The sequence below is a fragment of the Callospermophilus lateralis genome, chromosome 15, assembly GCF_048772815.1.
Source record: "Callospermophilus lateralis isolate mCalLat2 chromosome 15, mCalLat2.hap1, whole genome shotgun sequence".
Lineage (NCBI taxonomy): Eukaryota > Metazoa > Chordata > Mammalia > Rodentia > Sciuridae > Callospermophilus > Callospermophilus lateralis.
Genome location: NC_135319.1, coordinates 42,720,174 through 42,739,917, shown reverse-complemented (window position 1 = coordinate 42,739,917; position 19,744 = coordinate 42,720,174). Strand labels below are relative to the sequence as shown.

Genomic DNA, 19,744 nt, shown 5'->3' with positions numbered 1-19,744 from the left:
GTGTATATGCATATAACCATCTCCACAATCAAGATAACATGTTTATCACCCCAAATGTATCCCTTTGCTCATTCCTCCCTCTTCATGCAACTCTTGACCTGCTTTCTGTCACTATACATTAGTTTGCATTTTCTAGAATTTTATATAAATGCATTTGGCCAGTATGTACCACTCGTTGTCTAGCTTCTTTTTTTGCAGCGTCATCATTTTGAGAGTCATCAAAACTATTATATAGCACAGGTATCAATAGTTCATTCCTTTTTACTGTCCGGTGGGTATTCCAATATATGGATATAGCACAGTTTGTTTCTCCTTTCACCTTTTAACTTGAATATCCACAGACACATGGGTGGCTTTAAATTTTCAATTATGTATATATATGAAATAGACATTTGAATTATTTATTATGTGTATATAGATGTGTGTGTATATGGCTGGGACCACTGCTATACCACTGCTGTACCCCTAGTCCTTGAATAATATAGATTCTTTATTATTTTATTTATTTTATTGTTACTGTGTGTCTGTGTGTGTGTTACTGGGGATTGAACCCAGAGGCACTTTATCCGTTTTTAGATATACATGATAGAAGTATTTTGACATATGTATTATACATACAAGAAATATAACTTAGGATCCCATTCTTGTGGTCGTACATAATGTGGAGTTATACTAATTTTGTTGAACAAAGGAAAGTTATGTCCAATTCATTCTACTGCATTTCCTGCTCCCATCCCCAATCCCTACCCTTCCTTCCCCTTTGTCTAACCCAATGAACTTCTAGTCTTCCCCCCACCCTCCCTTATATGTTAGTATACATATATCAGAGAGAACCTTCAGCTCTTCGTTTGGGGGGATTGTCTTATTTCACTGAGCATGATATTCTCCAGTTCCATTCATTTAGTGGCAAATACCATAATTTCATTCTTCTTTATGGCTGAGTAATGTTCCATTGTGTGTATATACATCACATTCTCTTTATCCATTCATCTATTAAAGGGCACTTAGTTTGGTTGCATAGTGTGGCTATTGTGAGTTGAGCTGCTATAAACATTGATGTGGCTGTGTCATTATTGTATATACTGATTTTAAGTCTTTTGGGTATAAACTGAGGAGTGGGATAACTGGGTCAAATGGTGGTTCCATTCCAAGTTTTCTGAGGAATCTCCATACTGCTTTCCAGAGTGGTTGTGCCCATCTGCAGTCTCACCAGCCATGTCTGAGTGAACCTTTTCCCCCCATCCATCCTCACCAACATTTATTGTTGTTTATATTCTTGATAATTGCCATTCTGACTGGAGTGAGACGGACTCTCAATGTAGTTTTCCCTTGAAGTTACCAGGGATTGAACTCAGGGACACTCCAGCACTGAGCCACATCCCAACCCTATATTGTATTTTATTTAGAGACAGGGTCTCTCTGAGATGCTTAGGGCCTCAATAAATTGTTGAGGCTGGCTTTGAACTTAGGATCCTCCTGCCTCCGCTCCCCTCTACCCGCCATCCACTGGGATTACAGGAGAGCGCCACCTTGCCCTACTCAGTGTAGTTTTAATTTGCAGTTCTCTAATTGTTGACCACTAGTATGTGTTTCTTCTGTGAAGTGCCTGCCCAGTTCCTTTGCCCATTTATTGATTGGGTCATTTGTTTTTTTGGTGTTAAATTTTTGGAGTTCTTTGGATAACCTGGAAACTAGTGCTCTATCTGAGGAGCAGGTGGTAAAAATATCCTCCCATTCTGCAGGCTCTCTCTTCACGTTCTCTATTGTTTCCATCCCACCTCTATTTTTTATTTAACTAGGGCCTCACTAATTTTCTGAGGTTGGTCTCGAAGTTGTGATCTTCCTGCTGCATCCACCCAAGTCACTGGGATTAGGGTGCATCACCACACCCAGCTGAATGATATATTTTTTAATATTAGTGCTTCTCTTTTGTCTTGGGGATTGAACTGACATGTACCTTACCAATGAGTTTCACCCTAGTCCTTTCTATTTTTCGAGACAGGGCCTCACTAAATTGCTGAAGCTGACCTCAAACCTGTAATCCTTCTCTTTCAGCCTCCGAAATCTCTGGGATGACAGGCATGCAACACCTCGCCCCACTAATACGATGCTTTTTGAAAATAACAATGTTGGCTGAAGCAAAAAAGAAAAACTTAAAATAGTAGAAATAAATAGATCTAATAAGTTTTAAGTAAATGATTACAGGATGACTTCATACGTTTCTGTCACTTATACTTTTGAAGTCATTAAAACTTAAAAGGGCACTTTGGGATCCCTTTATCCTCGGTGCCTTGAGGGATTCTGGATCATCAAGCGACTTTGAGAGACATGAGTTCATTGTGCACATAAACCTCCTTGCACAGTTGGGGCCTGGCACATGGTAAGCACTAAGTGCTCAGTGTGTGTTCTTAGCCCTGATTCTTGTGTGTACCCTGCACACACACACACACACACACACACACACACACACACGTCCTTCTCCCAGCCCCAGGCTCTTGGGGTCATCAAGCTTCAGCTGAGCCTCAGCACAGGGATTCTCACGGGAGGGACGGAGGGAGGTGGGAAGCAGGAGGCAGAGGGCGCTGGCTGGGCTGTGGGAATCTCTGAGAAGCTTCCGGGGTGGGAGGAGAGGACATTCTCCTGGTGGTCTCTCTGTTTGTTTCACAAAGCCCTCCCATTCCACGGGGTTCCCAGGCCTGGCTGAGGCTTCACCTCCTGACCCTGTGGGAAGCCCAATTGGGCTCCCCCAGGAGGGCTGGGGAAGACAGCTGGCCATGGAGCTGGAGGAGCCTGAGCTTCTGAGGCAGACAGGGCTGGCCCTTAGAGCTGGACCATCTGGGGCTCAGGTCACAGGAGGGTAGAGGCGAGAAGGCGCCTGAGCCGTGCAGGCAGAAGGGGCCACAACCTGCAGATGTGAGGGGCAGACACTAGTGTGCCAAGACAGGGGCGCCCTCCCCCTGCTCAGGAGAGGGAAGTGAAAGACCCTGAAACCAGAGGAAGCTGCTGACCCGAGTCTTATGTCCTTTTGGTGGCCACTGGGCCAAGACGCGCATGCCTTGTCCTCACAGCTTACCTCTGTGCCTCCCAGTACAGGCGCTGGGTTCCATGGACCCGCTCAACACACAGGGACTGAGCGCTCAGGTGGGTGAACTGTGCTACGGGGGCTGGAGGTGTGGTCTAGTGAGGAGCACTTGTCTAGGCTGTATGAGGTGGGGGTCCGATCCAGTACCATAAAAAAAAGAAGAAGGAAGAGGAGAAGGAGAAGGAGGAAGAAAGAAAGAAAGAAAAGAAAGAAAGAAAGAAAGAAAGAAAGAAAGAAAAGAACTGCTGTAGCAGGACATAGTGGCACAAGCCTGTAATCCTATCTGTTCAGGAGGGTGAGGCAGGAGGAGCTCAAGTTCAAGATCAGCCTCGGATATTTACTGAGACCCTGACTCAAAAATTTTTTTGAAGTTGTCGGGGCTAGGGTTGTGGCTCAGTGGTGGAGCGCTCACCTAGCACAGGCAGGACTCGGGTTCGATCCTCAGCACCACATAAAAATAAAGGCATTGTGTTGTGTCCATCTACACCTAAAAAATAAATATTTAAAAAAATTGTTTTTGAAGTTGTCAATAGACTTTTATTTTATTTATTTATATGCGGTGTGGAGAATCAAACCCAGTGCTTCCTACATGCCAGGCAAGTGCTCTACCTCTGATCCACAGCCCCAGCTCCCCCACTGTCTCAAATTTTAAAAATAAAAATGAAAAGGGCTGGGGATGGGGCCAGGGTGGTGGCTCAGTGGTAGAGTCCTTACTTATCAATGAGGCCCTGGGTTTGATCCTCAGCACCACATAAAAATAAATAAATGAAATAAAGGTACTGTGTCCATCTACAACTAAAAAAATAATAAGAAATTTTTAAAAAGGGCTGGGGGGCTGGGGATGCAGTTGGTAGAGTACTTGCCTCACGTGCACAAGGCCCTGGGTTCATCCCCAGCACCACCAAAAAAACAACAAACAAACAAACAAAAAAGGGCTGGGGACGTTGAACTGGGCAGAAGGAATCTGGCTTAGAGCCCAGTGGAGGGGCAGGGACAGACTGGAAAGCAAACAGCACCAAACAAAACAAGTTACTGTGCCGCTGTGGAAGCCTGTGGAACAGGTGAACAGGGTGATGTGACAGAGCCCAGGAGGTTTAAGGGGATGAGCTGGGAAAGGCCTCTGTGTGGGAGGGCCATGCCTAGGGACATGACAGCATCCAGTCTGGGCTCCTAATTCAGAATGACCCAGGGCAAATCCCAGCACTACCACCAGGCAGGTGGTCCCCTGGGGCAAGAGGTTGACCTCCCTGAGCCTAGGTTTCCTCACCTGTGAGATGGAATCTCACACTGGATCGAGGACTGACAGGAGGGTAAGTTAGGGGACACAACCACATTATGGTCCATGCTAATAAGATAACAGAGTGCAGCTAGCTCATCCAGACAGCGCCAGGTGCCCGCAAGGTGAGTCTCCACTTCCTATCCCAGGGTGTCTCTCTCTCATCCAACACATAACAAGGGTCTCAAATGCACTCGTTCTTCAGGCTAGGCCAATAGGCGTGATGAGTTAGGGAGTGGGGGGGGGGGGACAGTGGCACACTTAAGAGAGCAGGCCCTGACAAAAGGAAGCAGCAACTGGTCAGCTTCAGGGAATGTTTGCCATGCTGAAATGAGGGCTCAGAACTTTCCATTCCTCCAATAACGCAAAACAGAAGCAACCTATTTTATATAAAATCTTAAGAATTTTCAATGTTGGGGATTTAATAAAAACTAAAAAATAGCAGGTTTGGTGGTCATGCTTGTAATCCTAGAAATTCAGGAGGCTGAGGCAGGAGGATCACAAATTCAAAGTTAGCCTCAGCAAAAGCGAGGCTAAGCAATTCAGTGAGACCCTGCTTCTAAATAAAATACAAAATAGGGCTGGGGATGTGGTTCAGTGGTCAAGTGCCCCTGAGTTCAATCCCTGGTACTCAAAAAATAAAAAATGAATAAAAGAGGGCTGGGGACTTTGCTCATAGATAAAGTGCCTCTGGGTTCAACCCCCAGTACCGAAAAAATAAAATCAAATAAAACCAGAAAAAACACAGTTGGGGACAGACCAAAAATACTGCTATCAATCAAGCCTGGCTGCAGGCAGTTCATAACCTCCATCTACCAAATGTCAGGCCCTTTGCTTAGTGCTTTGGAGAATACAGAATAAGCCAGGCCAGAAGATAGGCAATAAGACAGGTTCTGAGTCCCTAGGAGTTTCGGCCAGCAGTCCTGCTGTCTCAGAAACACAGAAGGTCTGAGATCAGAACATGCAAGAGGGAGACCACCCGAGGAAGGCTTCCTGGAAGATCCCTGAGCTGCATGTTCTGTGTAAATAAAGTCGAGGCACAATCATCTAGCAAAGGGACACCAGCTTGGAGCTTCAGGTGCAGGCAGGTGATTCTGCTGGGCTGAAGCACATCTGAGGCAAGAGGGGTTTGGAGGGGAGGACTGGAGATGGGGACTCATCTCTACCTCCAGGTCACAGCCACAAGTGCCCAGCAATGGCCTGGACAGTACCTCTCAAGTGTGAATGTGGGCCTAGGAAACCAGCAGTGTGGGCCACAGAGGGTGGGCACACACTGAAAGCACAAGCGAGCAGGGGTGCCATTGAGGGGACCGCTCATTGGCTCTGGCCACAGGTCCCAGCAAGCGATGTTTGCTTAGGAACCCGGGGCTGAGGCTTCAGAGAGAAATGAACTGGGAGCCATCCCAACTTCTAGGGAGCGTGCTGTTCTGTGGCTGTCGCCAAAGGGAGTCTGGACAACTGCTCTATGCTGCTTTACTTTGAAGGGGACTTTGCTAATAGCTGAATAGCTGTGGGGTAGGTGGGACTGGTTTGTAGAAGAGGGAACTTTTTTTTTTTTTTGGTAGAGGGATTGAACTGAGGGGTGCTTAACCACTGAGCCACATCCCCAGCCCTTTTTAGTTTGAGACAGGTTCTCCCTAAGTTGCTTAGGACCTCCCTAAATTGCTGAGGCTAGCCTTGAACTTGCTGATCCTCCTGCCTCAGTTTGGTAGCCCTTGGGATTATGCATGTGCCATCACACCCAGTTTGGAGGGAACTTTTAAACTATGTCGTAAATGAGCAGGAGACACAGTAGAAACAGCAGGGAGAGCCCGTGAAAGGCAAGTGTGTCGGGGAATTAGAGAGTTCATTCAGGAATTAGAAGTTCATTCAATCACTTGGCAAACACTTATTCATTACCCAGGTGCATGCCAGGAGCTGCGGTAGACACTGGAGGGTTGTGACAAGGTGAATGTCCTCCACTCTGCAACTTATTGTTATCTAACTCCTCCTCTATGGCTTCCAGAGTGTAATACATACAGCCATTCCTAAGTATCCACAGGGGATTGGTGTCAGGATCTCCTGTGAGTACCAAAATCTGCAGATGCTCAAGTCGCATACAAAAAGATATAGTATTTGCATATGACCTATGCACACCCTCCCAGGCACTTGAAGTCATTTCTACATTACTTACGATACCTAATACAAAGTAAAGATTGGGTAAACAGTTGCTCTACTATATTGTTTCCGGGACAATGACGAGACAGAAAGTCTGTCCATGTTCAGAACAGATGTGACTGTTTTTCTCCAAATATTTTCTCTCCAAGGTTGGTTACATCCACAGATGCAGAACACTTGGATACAGAGGGCTGCCTGCACATGAAGGCAGCTGGTGTCAACCGGCTCATTAAATATGTGTCCTGACTCCCTGAGAATCTGGTCTGAGTTAACACGAGGAGACTCACCACACACGCAGATTTGTTCAATGAATAAATAAATGAATAACCAAATGCTACCCGCATTACGTTCTTTACACACGTTTCCTACTTAGGACATTTCTGTTAGTGATATGTTATTATAGATCTCCATTTTACAGCTGAGCAAGCGGAAGCTTCAAGATGGTAAGTGACCTCACCCTGGTGGGAAGTGAGGTAGAAGAATCCAGACCCCACGTCCTGGAGACCTAACCTAAGTTCAAGCAGGCAGCCATGCCAGGTCAGCCCCATGGAAAGCGGTTGAGAACAGCAAGGGACTTTGCCCTCATCCTCCATCCGGCTGGGATGAGCTCAAAGGTTATCTCCCAGGTCAGGTGATGCTCTGGTCAGTTTGTCTGGGGCAGGGAAGTGAGAAGGTGCCACTCCCCACTTGGGAAAGGGACACTCACTTGGGCTCTTCCTTGCAGGAAACAGACCCTCAAATAATTAACCTCCTTTAAGATTGAGAAGGATGACTGTTAGCCTCTGTCTCGAAGGGCACCAGAGAAGTGGGTTCTCCACAGGGCCAGACCCAAGAAAGCTTCAAGACGGATGAGCTTTGTCAGACGGTCCAGTTGCTCTTGCTGGTCAGAGAGAAATTCCAGGCCCCCTGCTCGGCTGTGGGCCAATACACATCAGAAATGAGGTCTGTCTGCAGTGACCAGCCCTAGGAAAGGCAAGACTTGAGAGATCAAATACTCTTAGAGGATGAGGAGGTGGCTCAGGTAGAGCACTTGACTAGCATGTGCACGGCCCGGGGTTCCAACCCCAGCGCAGCAAAAAACAGAAACAAACAAAAGACCCCCGTCTTAGTGGAAGGCACCTACTCACCCCTCATTTAGCTAATGGGGAAGCAACAGGGGAAGCAACAGGAGCTGGGTGATGTGCAGTCCTACCCTTCACACGCTGTTCCCGCTCATAAATTTGTGTTCTTGAGTAATTTACCTTGTTCCTTCTGAACTTCTGCTTTCTCATCTCTGAAGCGGGGACAAGGATAAATTCTGTAATTTTCACTCAATTATGGAGCACCAAACTATGTGCCACCTTGTTCAAGGGACACAGGATGCAAAACCTTTATCCTTGATTTCAGGAAGATTCTAGCCAGGATGGAAAGGAGAAGCTTCATTTCTTTGGTCTCTTCTCCAGTGGACAAGGCTGCCCTGGGTGGATCTGCCCTGTTTACAGCAGGGTTGCCAGGTTCCAGGACGGATGGTGATCTGGGAGCCCTGGGTTGCGGAACTGACTCTGTCTCCTGTTGGAACCCCTCCTGTGGTGCCATTTTTGCTGTCCCTGTCTGGGCTAAAGGACCCCACAGGACTAACCACAGTCTGTTTCTGATTTATATGTGCATATGCTGAAGGTAATCTCTGCCTCTGGGGAGGGGTCTGATTTAGAGGGCCAAGTCTCCAAATTCCTAGTGAGCACCCAGGTTAGGGATATTGGACAACCAAGGACACCCTTAATAATCCCCAAATGTATAATCCTTTATAATCATATCAGCTTTCAGAGCTTGCAAAGTATTTTTACATTCATTTCCTTTAATCTGCATGGGAGGTGGTATCTCCAGCTGTTTTACAGAAGACAACTGAATTTAGAAAGGGGAGTTACAAACTGCAAGTAGAACCCTAGCCCACCCAGGTTCCCAGAACAACTAAGAATCATTGGGGTGCTTGCTAAATATGTAAATTGCCACTCCCTCACTCCAAATTCTAATTCTGAATATTGGATGGGATTCAGTAATCATTAGTGTAACAAACATTTCAGGAGATACTTATCCTCTGGCAAGTCCGGACACAGTGAAACTTATGGATTTACTTCACACAGGTTTTTTGGGTCCTGATTTCATGTATATCAGGAGAATGAGATGAACAGGGCAGTCCTAGCTTTGAGGAACCCACAGATGGTTGGTGTGCAGACTGACCACAGACTATGGTTGGAACCTCAGGTCTCTGATTCCGGAGCAGGGCCCTGTCCAGCTGGGTGGGTCAGCCCCTCAGGAGAAGCCAGCCTTGGAACTCCCGGGTGAACCTGCTGAGCCTCTTCCCATTTTCTAACCCTTGCTCAGGTCTGATCTGTTGTTCTTTGTTTTCGGCTGGAGGCATCCTGTGAAACAGCAGCCGGTATGTGGACACCTGGTGCTGAGTCTTGCACAAGGTCAGCTTTCAATGAAAAGGAGGAGCAGGGTGTGGAGCAGCAGAGAAGAAAGCCCTCCAGGAGGAGGAAAACAGACTGGCCGGCAGGAATTTACATTTCTTTAAAGGTGATTCCAGTCCTGTCCTTCCTTTGGGAGGGAGCCCAGGCAAGGATCACTCCAGGGTAGGTGAGGTAAGCAGGGTCCAGGGAGATGGAAGGGAGGGGGCCTGAGGTCTCCGGTGGCCTTGCCACCACTGGGCAGGGACTGCAGGACATGGTAACGCCTTTTTTTCCTGAAGTGATGCCTGTTCGTGGGGGGAAGGGGAAGAGACTGCTGTTACCAGAATAAAGAAGCCCCCCCTACCCCCAATCACCTACACCCCAGGTTCCAACTTCAGATAGAAAAGGCTTCGTCCTGGTCCTTCCTGCCCTCCCTTCCCCAGGAGAACACTGCCGTATTTGAAGCTGGCATTTGTCCCCAGGGCCCTTCCTCTGGAGCTCACCTCTGTTGCTGTAAGTATCCAGTACCCAATCGTTTTCCCGTAGGCTGGCTCCCCAGACAGGCCCTGCCGCAGAAAGCAGGGAAGCTCCCCGAGCTCACCTGCACAGTGCCCAGAAGGCGGCACCCAGCTGGGCTGGGTCACAGCCTCCCAGGTGTGTGGAGCACCGCCTGAGCGCTCCACATTCCCTACCTGCTCAGGAGAGGACGGGGCAGGGGTCCCAGGTGAGGCGGAGGAAGAAAGCCTCAATTCTGAACTGGGGGCCTGCTGCCTCAGCCACAGGGACTCTTACTGAGAAGCAGGGTGCCCGGACCTGGTGTTTGGATCTCAGGCCTCCGCCGGTTTTGCAGGCCGCCGTCCCAGGTTCAGATCTCTCCATCCCCCAGTCGAGGTCCCTCCTCCACCCTCCCCCTCCAGGGGGGTTATAGGTTCTTAAAGCTTCCCTGGTGGGCGGAATGGCGGGGGCGGGGCGGCTGTGCAGACCCAGGATATAAGGGGCGGAGGCGCTGCTTTCAGGTCCAGCCGGCCCATCATGTACGCCCACCGCCTCCAGTTCTTCCTCCTGCACGCCTGGTGGGTGCTGCTCCAGGCAGGCGCGGCCACGGTGGCCCAGGTACCCCTACGGACACTGGGGCAACCCTCGTCGCCGTCCCCTCTCGCTTACATGCTGAGCCTCTACCGCGACCCGCTGCCCCGGGCGGACATCATCCGCAGTCTGCAGGCACAAGGTAGGCTGCGCCGCCGCACCCTGCCGCGCCCCAGGGCGCCTGGGGTAGCCACCCGCCTGCGGGCTCCGGAAGTGCGCTGGGGCTGCGGAGGGGTGCTGGGGACCCGGTGGACCCGGGCGTACCGAGCCCAGGGCTCGGAAGACGCGTCCAGGGTCAGGTTGTGCGTGTTTTTCTGTATCGGCAGGGCTGGTGGCACGGACGAGTGGGAGGGGACTCCAGCGTTCCCGGTATGAACCCCGACAGGGACCACTGCCATCCAGGTCCAGATCTGGGGTGCGCAGAGCGCAGTGCTGGAGGGTGGGAGCCAGATGGCGCAGCTTCTCACCGCCGCGGTGTGAGAAGTTACGCACCTGGGAGCCTCCGTTTGCGCCTCTGTAAAAAGGTAGAATGGTGCCTTCTTTGTAAGACCGTGGAAAGGGGTCGGTGACAGTCACATCACACAACACAGAACTGGGCACAGTAATAACAAAGGGCCATCACTGCTGTGACTATTTTTGTCTTGTCGAATCTCCTTTTTCTTTTTGTGAACGAGGGTGAATGGGTGGCGGAGTCTGGCGGCGGGAGTGTTCCAGGCTGAGGTGTGGCATCAGGGATTGGGGCTCGCAGGTCCAAGATTAGGGATGGAGTGTCACGAAGCCGAGAATTAAGGCAGCCTTAACCCGGGTCGGGGAGACGTCAAGTTTCCCGGGTGACCCAGGACTCCCAGCCTAAATTTGGATGCGGGTGTGCCCAGTGACCCAAGAACATCTTTGCAAGGACCAGGCAGTGCGTCTGGGCCCCGAGCGCAGCGGGCAGTTGGGTGCCGAGGAGGGGGAGCCCTGACCTAGGACCTCTTCCCCGGCGCAATCCACCTCCCGACACCTGGGCAGCCTCCCTGGCCCGCGCCTCCCTCCGCCCGCGGGGGCCAGACCCTCCGCCCGCGGGGGCCAGACGGCGCTTCCCCGGGCCGGGGCGCAATCCACATCCGCTAATCTGATCTGACCTGCCGCCCGCCGGTCCTCCGGGGCCTGGGGGCGGGGCTCCTAGCTCCCTGGCCTGGGCGGCCGCGTCTGCGTTGACACGGCTGGCCGACTGGTGACCCTCTCCGGAAGGGTCATGTGGGGACCGACCAGGCTGGGGACACCTTGGAGGGCGAGGCAATGGGAAATTTGTCCTGGCAGTTCCTCCAGAAGACCAGAAGGTGGCCGGGGATGAGGGATGGGAAAGGGGGAGGGCACACCTTTCTAGTTCACTTCCTTCTGGAAAGTTCTTGAAAATGTGGTTGGTGATTCCACAGACTGGGAATCTGGAAAACTGGGTTCTGCTCCCTCAAACCCTGCTTCCCAATTCCATGTGTGTCCCAGCAAGTCACCCTACTCCTCTGGTTTTCCTTGTGTAGACTAGGGGACTGCTCTCTGGGGAGGGGGTGTGTCTAAATTTCCACAATAAAATTCAGTACAGTTGGCGTGGGATTGCTTCGTTGTGTGAAAGCTGCTGGAAGAGCCTCCAGGAGCGGGGCGGGTGGGGAAGGGCTGTCCTAAGCCAGCTGCCCTCTGTCCCGGTTGTATTTGTCGAGCTGTAGCTCAATACTGCAAAATGGGAGTTGGAGTCTAACCAAATTAGGTTTACATCTGTTTCACCTCCCCCCCAACCTCACTTTCCTCACCTTCAAAGGGTGCTAACAGTGGGGAGGGTTTGAGGAGAGGGTTCTTGTAAAGCTATTGGAAGTTGAGCCCAATGACCACACCTGTAATCCCAGCAATTGAGGAGGCTGAGACAGGAGGATCACAAGTTCAAGGCTAGCCTCAGCAATTTAGGAAAATCCTGTATCAAACTAAAAAATAAAACGGGCTGGGAATATAGATCAGTGGTAAAGCACCCGGGTTCGTTTTAAACGCCCCCTCCCAAAAAACAAACAAACAAACAAAAAAAACAACCTTGGGAAGTAGCTAATGGTAATGACCCTTAAGCCCTCTAGGGGCCGAGCAAGGCACCAGACTTCTTCCAACAGGAAGGAGCGGTCTCTTTCTTGCCCATCCCTGACACTGTCCATCCCACTTACAGGAAGACTATGTGACCTGTCTAGGGACCTCCCTACCTAACTTCTGGACACTGACAATAATGAGGAAGTTTGAAGACAGCCAGTGCTTATTGAAGTTAGGTAACTGCTGGGCAAAGCACTTTGTGTAAAGTTAATCATAACACCCAGTAGGGTGGACACTGTTACTGTTACTGTTTCCTTTTACAAAGAGGGAAACTTGGGCCCAGAGAAGGGAAGCAACCTGAGCAGTGTTGAACAGCAAAACAGCGAATGGTAGAATTTGAACCATCTTGGAGAAACTCTGGGGCTCCTGCTGCTCTTAGCCATTAAGTACTTTCCTCTATAACACCATTTGTATACACTTGAGATTAAATATTTTAAAATTGCAGGCCTGCTGGTTCAGGTGGCCAGGAGTTGCCACAGTGTCTCACTGTCCCCAGATGGTTAGCTGATGCAGCAGTGGGAATGCATGGATGGGCGTCTTTCCCACACCTCTGGGAAGAGCTGCTAGTCAGGGGCCGGTTATTGCCCCCCTACAGGTGCTAATTAGGAGAAAAGTGGAAATTAAGTGAAAAAGGGCAGCTGAGAGGAGGCTGAAGCTAGGAATTACCCTTTTATGATATAGGTCACATTCCAGAGAAACTTGTTACGAGATGGTAGATGCTCTGTGGACAGTAAAAAATAAACTGCTATGTGTGCCACTGTATCTAAATCGGTAACTGCCATGGCTTCCGGGATCTGTGCATGAACCAGCTATAGGTCGCCTGATTTTGTTTCTAAGGAATAACCCCTGATTTTCTTAACAATAAACCATGACATCTCTTTGTTTCCCAGGGTGATAAGACAGAGGTGAGCAGTGTGTCATTATTCCCAATGCAAAGAAGAGGGAAAAAAGTTAAAGATTATTATTATTTACTCTTTTTTTTTTTTTTTTTTGGTACTTGGGATTGAACCCAGGAGTGCTTTACCAGTGAGCTACATCCCCAACGTTTTTTTCAGGTTTTGAGATGGGACCTAGCTAAAGTTGCTTAGAGCCTCACCAAGTTGCTGAGGCTGACCTTGAACTTGCAATCCCCTGCCTCAGCCTCCCTACTGTGTTGCTGGGATTCAGGTGTGCAACCACCATGCCCAGCAAGATTATTAAGAGAGCTGAAATCCAGAAATGTGTGCTAGTTCCAGACATCAGGCAAAATTAGTACAAGACTGAAATGAATGGAATTTGCCCCCCCCCCCATCTCACCTGGTCTGGGCTTGGCTGTCTTGGCCGGTGGAACAAGGCTGTGTGTGGTGTGTGATTGCTGTGTGTGGCCCCAGGTGTGTGAAGGACCTGAAGCCCGGAGGGTGAGCATCTGCAGCTAGATAGGAAAGACCAGCTGAGGTCTCTGAAAAGCCATGCCTCAAATACCTTTAGAAACCTACCTGGAGTCCTGCTGAAAACGAAGTTTCTGCCTTGCTCCTTAGGCACAGGCTGGGGAGAGGGTGGTCAGCCATGGGCATCTATTTCTCTGAGGTTTTCATGACACTTGCATCTAGCTAAATGTGCCTGTGAAACAGATCACCTTGTCCAATGAGAAAACAGCTCAAGAAGATGACTTGTTCCAAGGTCACAGGGCAAGTGGAAGCCCAAGTTTAGCTTAGAAGGTCCAAGCTTTCTTTGGCCTTAGACTGCAAGGGGAGAGAGGAGGGGAAGACAGAACTCACACAGTTTGTGTGTGTGTGTGTGTTGGTGGGTGTGTTTGCAGTACTGGGGATGGAACCCAGGGCCTCATGCATGATAGGCAAGTGCTCTACCACTGAGCTACATCCCTAGTCCTTTATTTATTCATTTTTTTAGTTGTAAATGGACACAATACCTGTATTTATTTATTTATTATTTTTAGGTGGTGCCAAGGATAGAACCCAGGGCTTCACATACTAGGCAAGCGCTCTACCACTGAGCCACAAACCCAGCCCACCCCTAGTCCTTTTTATTTTTTGAGACAGTGTCTCACTGAGTGGCTGAGGCTGACCTCAAACTTGTGATCCTTCTGCCTCAAACTCCTGAGTCCCTGAGATCACAGGTGTGTGCCACCACACCTGGCTAATTTTTATTTTTGAGACAGGGTCTTGCTAAGTTGCCTCGGCTTGTGATCCTCTTGCCTGACTGATCCAGTTCTTACCAGTTTGTTTCCAAAAGGACACTCACTGGCGGAGCAGTGCTTTGGGGTTTGGACTTGGCAATCAGGAAATTAAGATGTACTCTTGACTCTCGACTGTGTCACCTTCCCAGATGGACAACCTCTCTGGGCCTTAAATTTCCTCATCTTTAAAATGGACTCAAGACCATTACCTCCTCAGGGCGGGGGTGAGAGTAAGAGATGGTCGACATAAGTTAGGGTTCTAACATGGGACTGAGGTGGGGGACCCCCTCTCACTCTGCTTCTTTTCTGGTTTTTCCCAGATGTGGAGGTGGATGGGCAGAACTGGACCTTTGCTTTTGATTTCTCCTTCCTGAGCCAAGAAGAAGAGCTGGCGTGGGCTGAGCTCCGGCTGCAGCTGCCCAGCCCCGTGGACCTCCCCGCCGAGGGCCTGCTCACCATTGAGATCTTCCACCAGCCAAAACTGGACACAGAGAAGGACCCAGGCAACTGCCTGAGGCGTCTTCGGATGGAACTGTTCACCATCACTTTGTCCCAGGTCACCTTTTCTGCGGGCAGCATGGTCCTGGAGGTGACCAAGCCCCTCTCCAAATGGCTGAAGGACCCCAGGGCGCTGGAGGAACAGATGTCCAGTCTGTCCAGAGAGTGCTGGCAGCCCTCCCCCACGCCCCCTGTCACTGGCACCAGCGTGCTCCTCCTGCTCTACTCCAACCTGCCCCGGGAGCAGAGGCGGCTGGGTGGCGCCACCTTGCTGTGGGAAGCTGAGAGCTCCTGGCGGGCCCAGGAGGGACAGCTCTCCCGGGAGAGGGTCCTGAGACACCGGCGGCATCACTTGCCAGACAGAAGCCAGCTGTGTCGGAAGGTCAAGTTCCAGGTGGACTTCAACCTGATCGGGTGGGGCTCCTGGATCATCTACCCCAAGCAGTACAACGCCTACCGCTGCGAGGGCGAGTGCCCTAACCCCGTGGGGGAGGAGTTCCACCCCACCAACCACGCATACATCCAGGTGTGACGCCAAGGCAGTAAGCCCTGGGGACATGCCGTCAGAGAGGGGGACAGGACTCCAGCTCTGCTGTCGAATTACCACTTACCACGTTCAGTCTATTATAGCCATTCAAGCACCTACCACATGCCAGATCCTGTGGGAGGGCCTAGGAGGACTCGGGGACCACCCTATAGAGCCCATGTGGAGTCATGCCATATGTCGGGGGGTTACCCTTGACACAGGCTTCCCTAGGACTTCTTGTCTTTCATAAAATTAGGGAGGGTCTCGGGTCCCCTCTAGCCCTGACATTCTGGGAAGGAGTCTTTTTGATTCCTACCCATTAGCTGTGTGAAAGCTGCTTATTCTCTTGGATCTCAGCTTTCCTACCTGTGAAATGGGGAGGGCAGTGCCATATCCCATCGGGTTGCTGTAGGGTTCATGAGATTATTGGCACCCAGCCTATATAGTAGGCGGCAGGGACTAGATGTGTTTGATTCATTAGTGAAACGGTGGCTCTGTTTGTGGGGCCATGGTGACAAACAACACTGTTACAGCCCTTGTACTTTTGCTGCCTCAGACTGTAGCTGAGTACTCTTTTCGCAGGAGTAGACAAGGCCAGAAGCTGCCACCAGGGGCCACTAGTCAGCGCAAGGGCTAGGAGGTGGCAGAGGGAGTGGGACAAGACGGGTGTAGGAGGGAGGATGAGATGGAGAGAATATAGAGCCTGATGTGGCGGCCTGGTGTTAGAGGTGGCCCTGCCCTGCTCTCAAAGGTCGTAAGGGACCGGAGTGTTTTAATCTATTCCGTGAAGCCTGGAGTGAATCTTTGGGACCTGCAGTCCATCCTCTGTGCCAAGTCCCAGGCAAATTCAGGGCCTCTGAGGAGCATGAGCACGTAAGCTGAGCTCCTCAAGGGAGTCGCTGGTGGGACCACAGCCTCAGAGGACTGCTGGGCAGAGGCCCTCCTGAGGCTCAGAGGTGCCGCTGACCCCACTAGCCCCCTGCCTTGCCACCAAGTGGAAACCCAGGCAGTCCCCAGTGCGAGCTCTCACACTCTGATCTGAAGAGATGTCCACAGGAACAGGTTCCTAAATGTCAAGGGGGTGTCACCTTTCTTCTTGTTGACTCTGCCTGCCCTTCGCTGGCCAACAAAACAAATCCTATAAGAGCTTCCACGTGATTGTCTTCTGCTTCATAATTCTGGAACTAAACCAGCAGTTTCTTGGAATATTTTTAAAGTTGGTATTCACTTTAGGCTAGAACGGTAGGACTTATGCTTAGCTACTGCTCTACCCAGAAACATGAGCCTTAGAATCTCTTGGTTAGGTTGCACAAAGCTATTTTAGCTGTTAGAGTTGATATATTGCCATGCTGGATGCTGATTCTTTCGTGAAAATCATTTTTATTCTATTTTTGCACCTACAAACTGATTTTTTTTATTTTTACTTTTTAGTACTGGGGATTGAGTCCAGAGGTGCTTAACCAGTGAGCCACATCCCCAGCCCTTTTTTATTAATTTTTTAAATTTTGAGATAGGTTCTCACAAAGTTGCTTATAACCTCACTAAGTTGCTGAGGCTGTGATCCTCTTGCCTCAGCCTCCTGAGTTTCTAGACTAACGGGCATGTGCTACTCCACCCTGCCAATAAATGATTTTCTACTCTCACTTTCTTACTCCTTACCTAGAAACAATACTCTTCTGACCTACTGGTAGGGATGTGAACTGACTCTCCTCCCCTTCCTTCCAGAGTCTGCTGAAACGCTACCAGCCCCATCGGGTCCCTTCCACCTGCTGTGCCCCAGTGAAGACCAAGCCGCTGAGCATGCTGTATGTGGATAATGGCAGAGTGCTCCTAGAGCACCATAAAGACATGATCGTGGAAGAGTGTGGGTGCCTCTGACCACATCCTGGAGGGATGTCAGATTTGCCTACACTCCAGAAGGTTGGGAAGCTCCTGGAAGACGTTACACTTATCCAGGGAGGAGAAACGGAGGGAAGAAGCAGCTCTGCTCAGCAGAACCGAAGAGGAAGGGCTGCCTGCTCTGTAAATGAAGAGCCCTGTGAGGTTGACCAAGCCCAGAGGCCCTGGTCAGGAGGAGGGAAGAGAAAGCCTTGCAAAGGGCAGAGTGCTTGCTGGATTTTCTCTTTATCAAAAAGACAGTAGCAAGTAAAAGTGCAAGCGCAAGAATTCTTTACCCAATTTGTTTTTAAATTCATGAACCCCTTGAAATTGTGTGCAAAGTTGGAGCAAGTATGCATTTATTTTTGAGGTGGGGCAAGGCGATCTATAGCTTTGGCGTATTTTCCAAAGCAGTCTGTGAACCACTGCTTCTCCTTCAAAGATTAAGTATCAATTTATTAGATTAAAACTATTGGCTCTTGTTGCATCAGGCTGGGGTGGGGGAGCCCTGCACATCTTCCTGGTTGGCCAGTGGCAATCTGTTGGCTGTGTTCAGAGGCTCCCTGGCATGGTCTCTGCTAATGAGTTGCATAAACAATAAAGCCATTGTCTAGCTCTCCTAGGCCAGCTGGTGCCTTTAACAAGAGAGCCAGGAACTCCTAGAGGACTGGCCATGTTGGACTACAGAAGCTGGAACCCTCAGACATCCTTGAGTCAGTCTGCTTGGCAGACACAACTATTAAAGTCGGTGACACTTCACCTCCTCCTCTCAATGTGTGCGGTTAATGAGGGCCTTGCGGTTCCTATTGAGCAGGGGTTAAGGACTTATTCTGGGTGGCAGGAGACATGGGCTGTAGTCACTGAGCTATGTGACCTCAATTGAGTATTCACTGCTCAGCTTCCTCTTGTAAAATGCAAGACGGTGGGTGCTAACATTCATATGGGGTGTATTAGAATACATTCTGGGTATGACTGGGGATGTGGCTCAGTGGTAGAGCACCTACATAACTAGAAAAGTGCAAGGCTATGGGTCTGATCACCACCACCACCAAAAAGTCTTGTTTGGTGGGCTCAGAGTTTTAAGCCATAGGCTGTCCTCTGGGGCCTTATCCCTGTCATCTCCTTCCAAAGCTTGTAAGGCCTGTCAAGACCAGTCCCTGGCATATTCTTTTGCCAGTTTTTTTTTTTTTTTTTTTTTTTGTATTAGGGCTTGAACTCCAGGGCACTCGACCACTGAGCCACATCCCCAGTCCTATTTTGGATTGTTTAGAGACAGGGTCTCCTCGAGTTGCTTGATGTCTTGCTGTTGCTGAGGCTGGCTTTGAACTTGTGATCCTCCCGTCTCTACCTCCAGAGCCACTGGGATTACAGGTGTGCGCCACCACACCCAGCCTTTGTCAGCTGAGACTGGCTTACTTCCAGGTTGCACACACACTACAGAAAGAGGACCCCAAGTTTTCCTACAGGAAGTTGTGGCAGAATATCTGAGCACAAATCTTCATCTTCTGGATGAAAAGGCAGCACTTCTTACCTGCTTAACCTTGTTGAGCACTGCCAAAACAGGGGCTATGTGGCGGGGGAGTACATTTTATGAAGTGTGTGAGCCCAGGGAAACTGATCCCCTACCCTGTTTCCCAGGAAGCCTCTCAGCTGGTCCTCCAGCCACAGAATGATCCCAACTGTATGGGAACTTCACTGAGCTGACTTGACTCATCTGTAGCCTCGGTTGAATCAAGGTGACAATCCTAGCCCAGGCTGGGGCTGGACTTGCCAGAACCAGATCTGGGCCTGAGAAACCTCAGTGCCTCTGCAGCAGTACTGATCTAGCTGCTCATTTCCTGAATGGAAACGTACCTGCTCTGGGGTTAGCCTAATTCAGAATCGCAGTGGGATCCTGCATCTGATTTTACTTTGGAGGACAGTAGGGCTGGGGCAACCCTGTGAGGTCAGCTTGTCCCATTCTCTTTCCTGAATTAGACCCCAGGAGGCCTCATGGGCTGGCCAAAACAGGGTATTGTCTTTAATAGCCATCTACAAATTTTTGCTCACCTAGCTTTGTATCACCTTGGCCTTTAGAATCAAACTCTTGAACCCAACCCTACCACAACCTGAGGGCCTTTGTTGTTTCTAAAGAAGTTCTTAGTTCCTCAGCTGGCCTAAACTTGCCACTCTTCTGTCTCAGCCTCCCAGGTAGCTAGGGTTAAAGGCATGTGTCACTGCACCTGGCTTGGCCTGAAGTTCTCAGAAATGGAAATACCATCCTAGCATGCACAAGGCCCTGGCTTTAACCCCAGCATCTCCCTCTTTCTCTCACTCACACACACACACACCCCATCCCAGGGCTTTCAAGAATCTTTACCCAATGGCTCTTACATAGCCTGGGCCAAGAAAGTGGAAGATGGACCGACTTCTGGCTCTCTAGCTCATGGGAGCATTTATAGTCAGCTTCTCTGTTGACTCAGAACAGACCTCCCTGATAGCAAGGCCTTGCTTCCCCTTGCAAGATGACAATGCAGGCACAAAGTGGTGA

At 50.0% G+C, this 19,744-nt stretch overlaps 1 protein-coding gene across 1 annotated transcript; it reads left to right on the top strand.

Moving 5' to 3' along the window:
* Positions 1–9,976: 9,976 nt before the first annotated feature.
* Positions 9,977–17,214, top strand: Nodal (nodal growth differentiation factor). Its single transcript, XM_077105515.1, has 3 exons — positions 9,977–10,172; positions 14,633–15,336; positions 17,062–17,214. Exons 1-3 carry the CDS (start codon positions 9,977–9,979, stop codon positions 17,212–17,214), a joined length of 1,053 nt encoding a protein of 350 aa, XP_076961630.1.
* Positions 17,215–19,744: the final 2,530 nt, after the last annotated feature.

Coding starts and splice junctions, on each gene's coding strand:
- Nodal (XM_077105515.1), top strand. CDS start 9,977: ATGTACGCCCACCGCCTCCAGTTCTTCCTCCTGCACGCCTGGTGGGTG. Junction 10,173..14,632: donor CCGCAGTCTGCAGGCACAAG/GTAGGCTGCGCC, acceptor GGTTTTTCCCAG/ATGTGGAGGTGGATGGGCAG. Junction 15,337..17,061: donor CCAACCACGCATACATCCAG/GTGTGACGCCAA, acceptor CCTTCCTTCCAG/AGTCTGCTGAAACGCTACCA.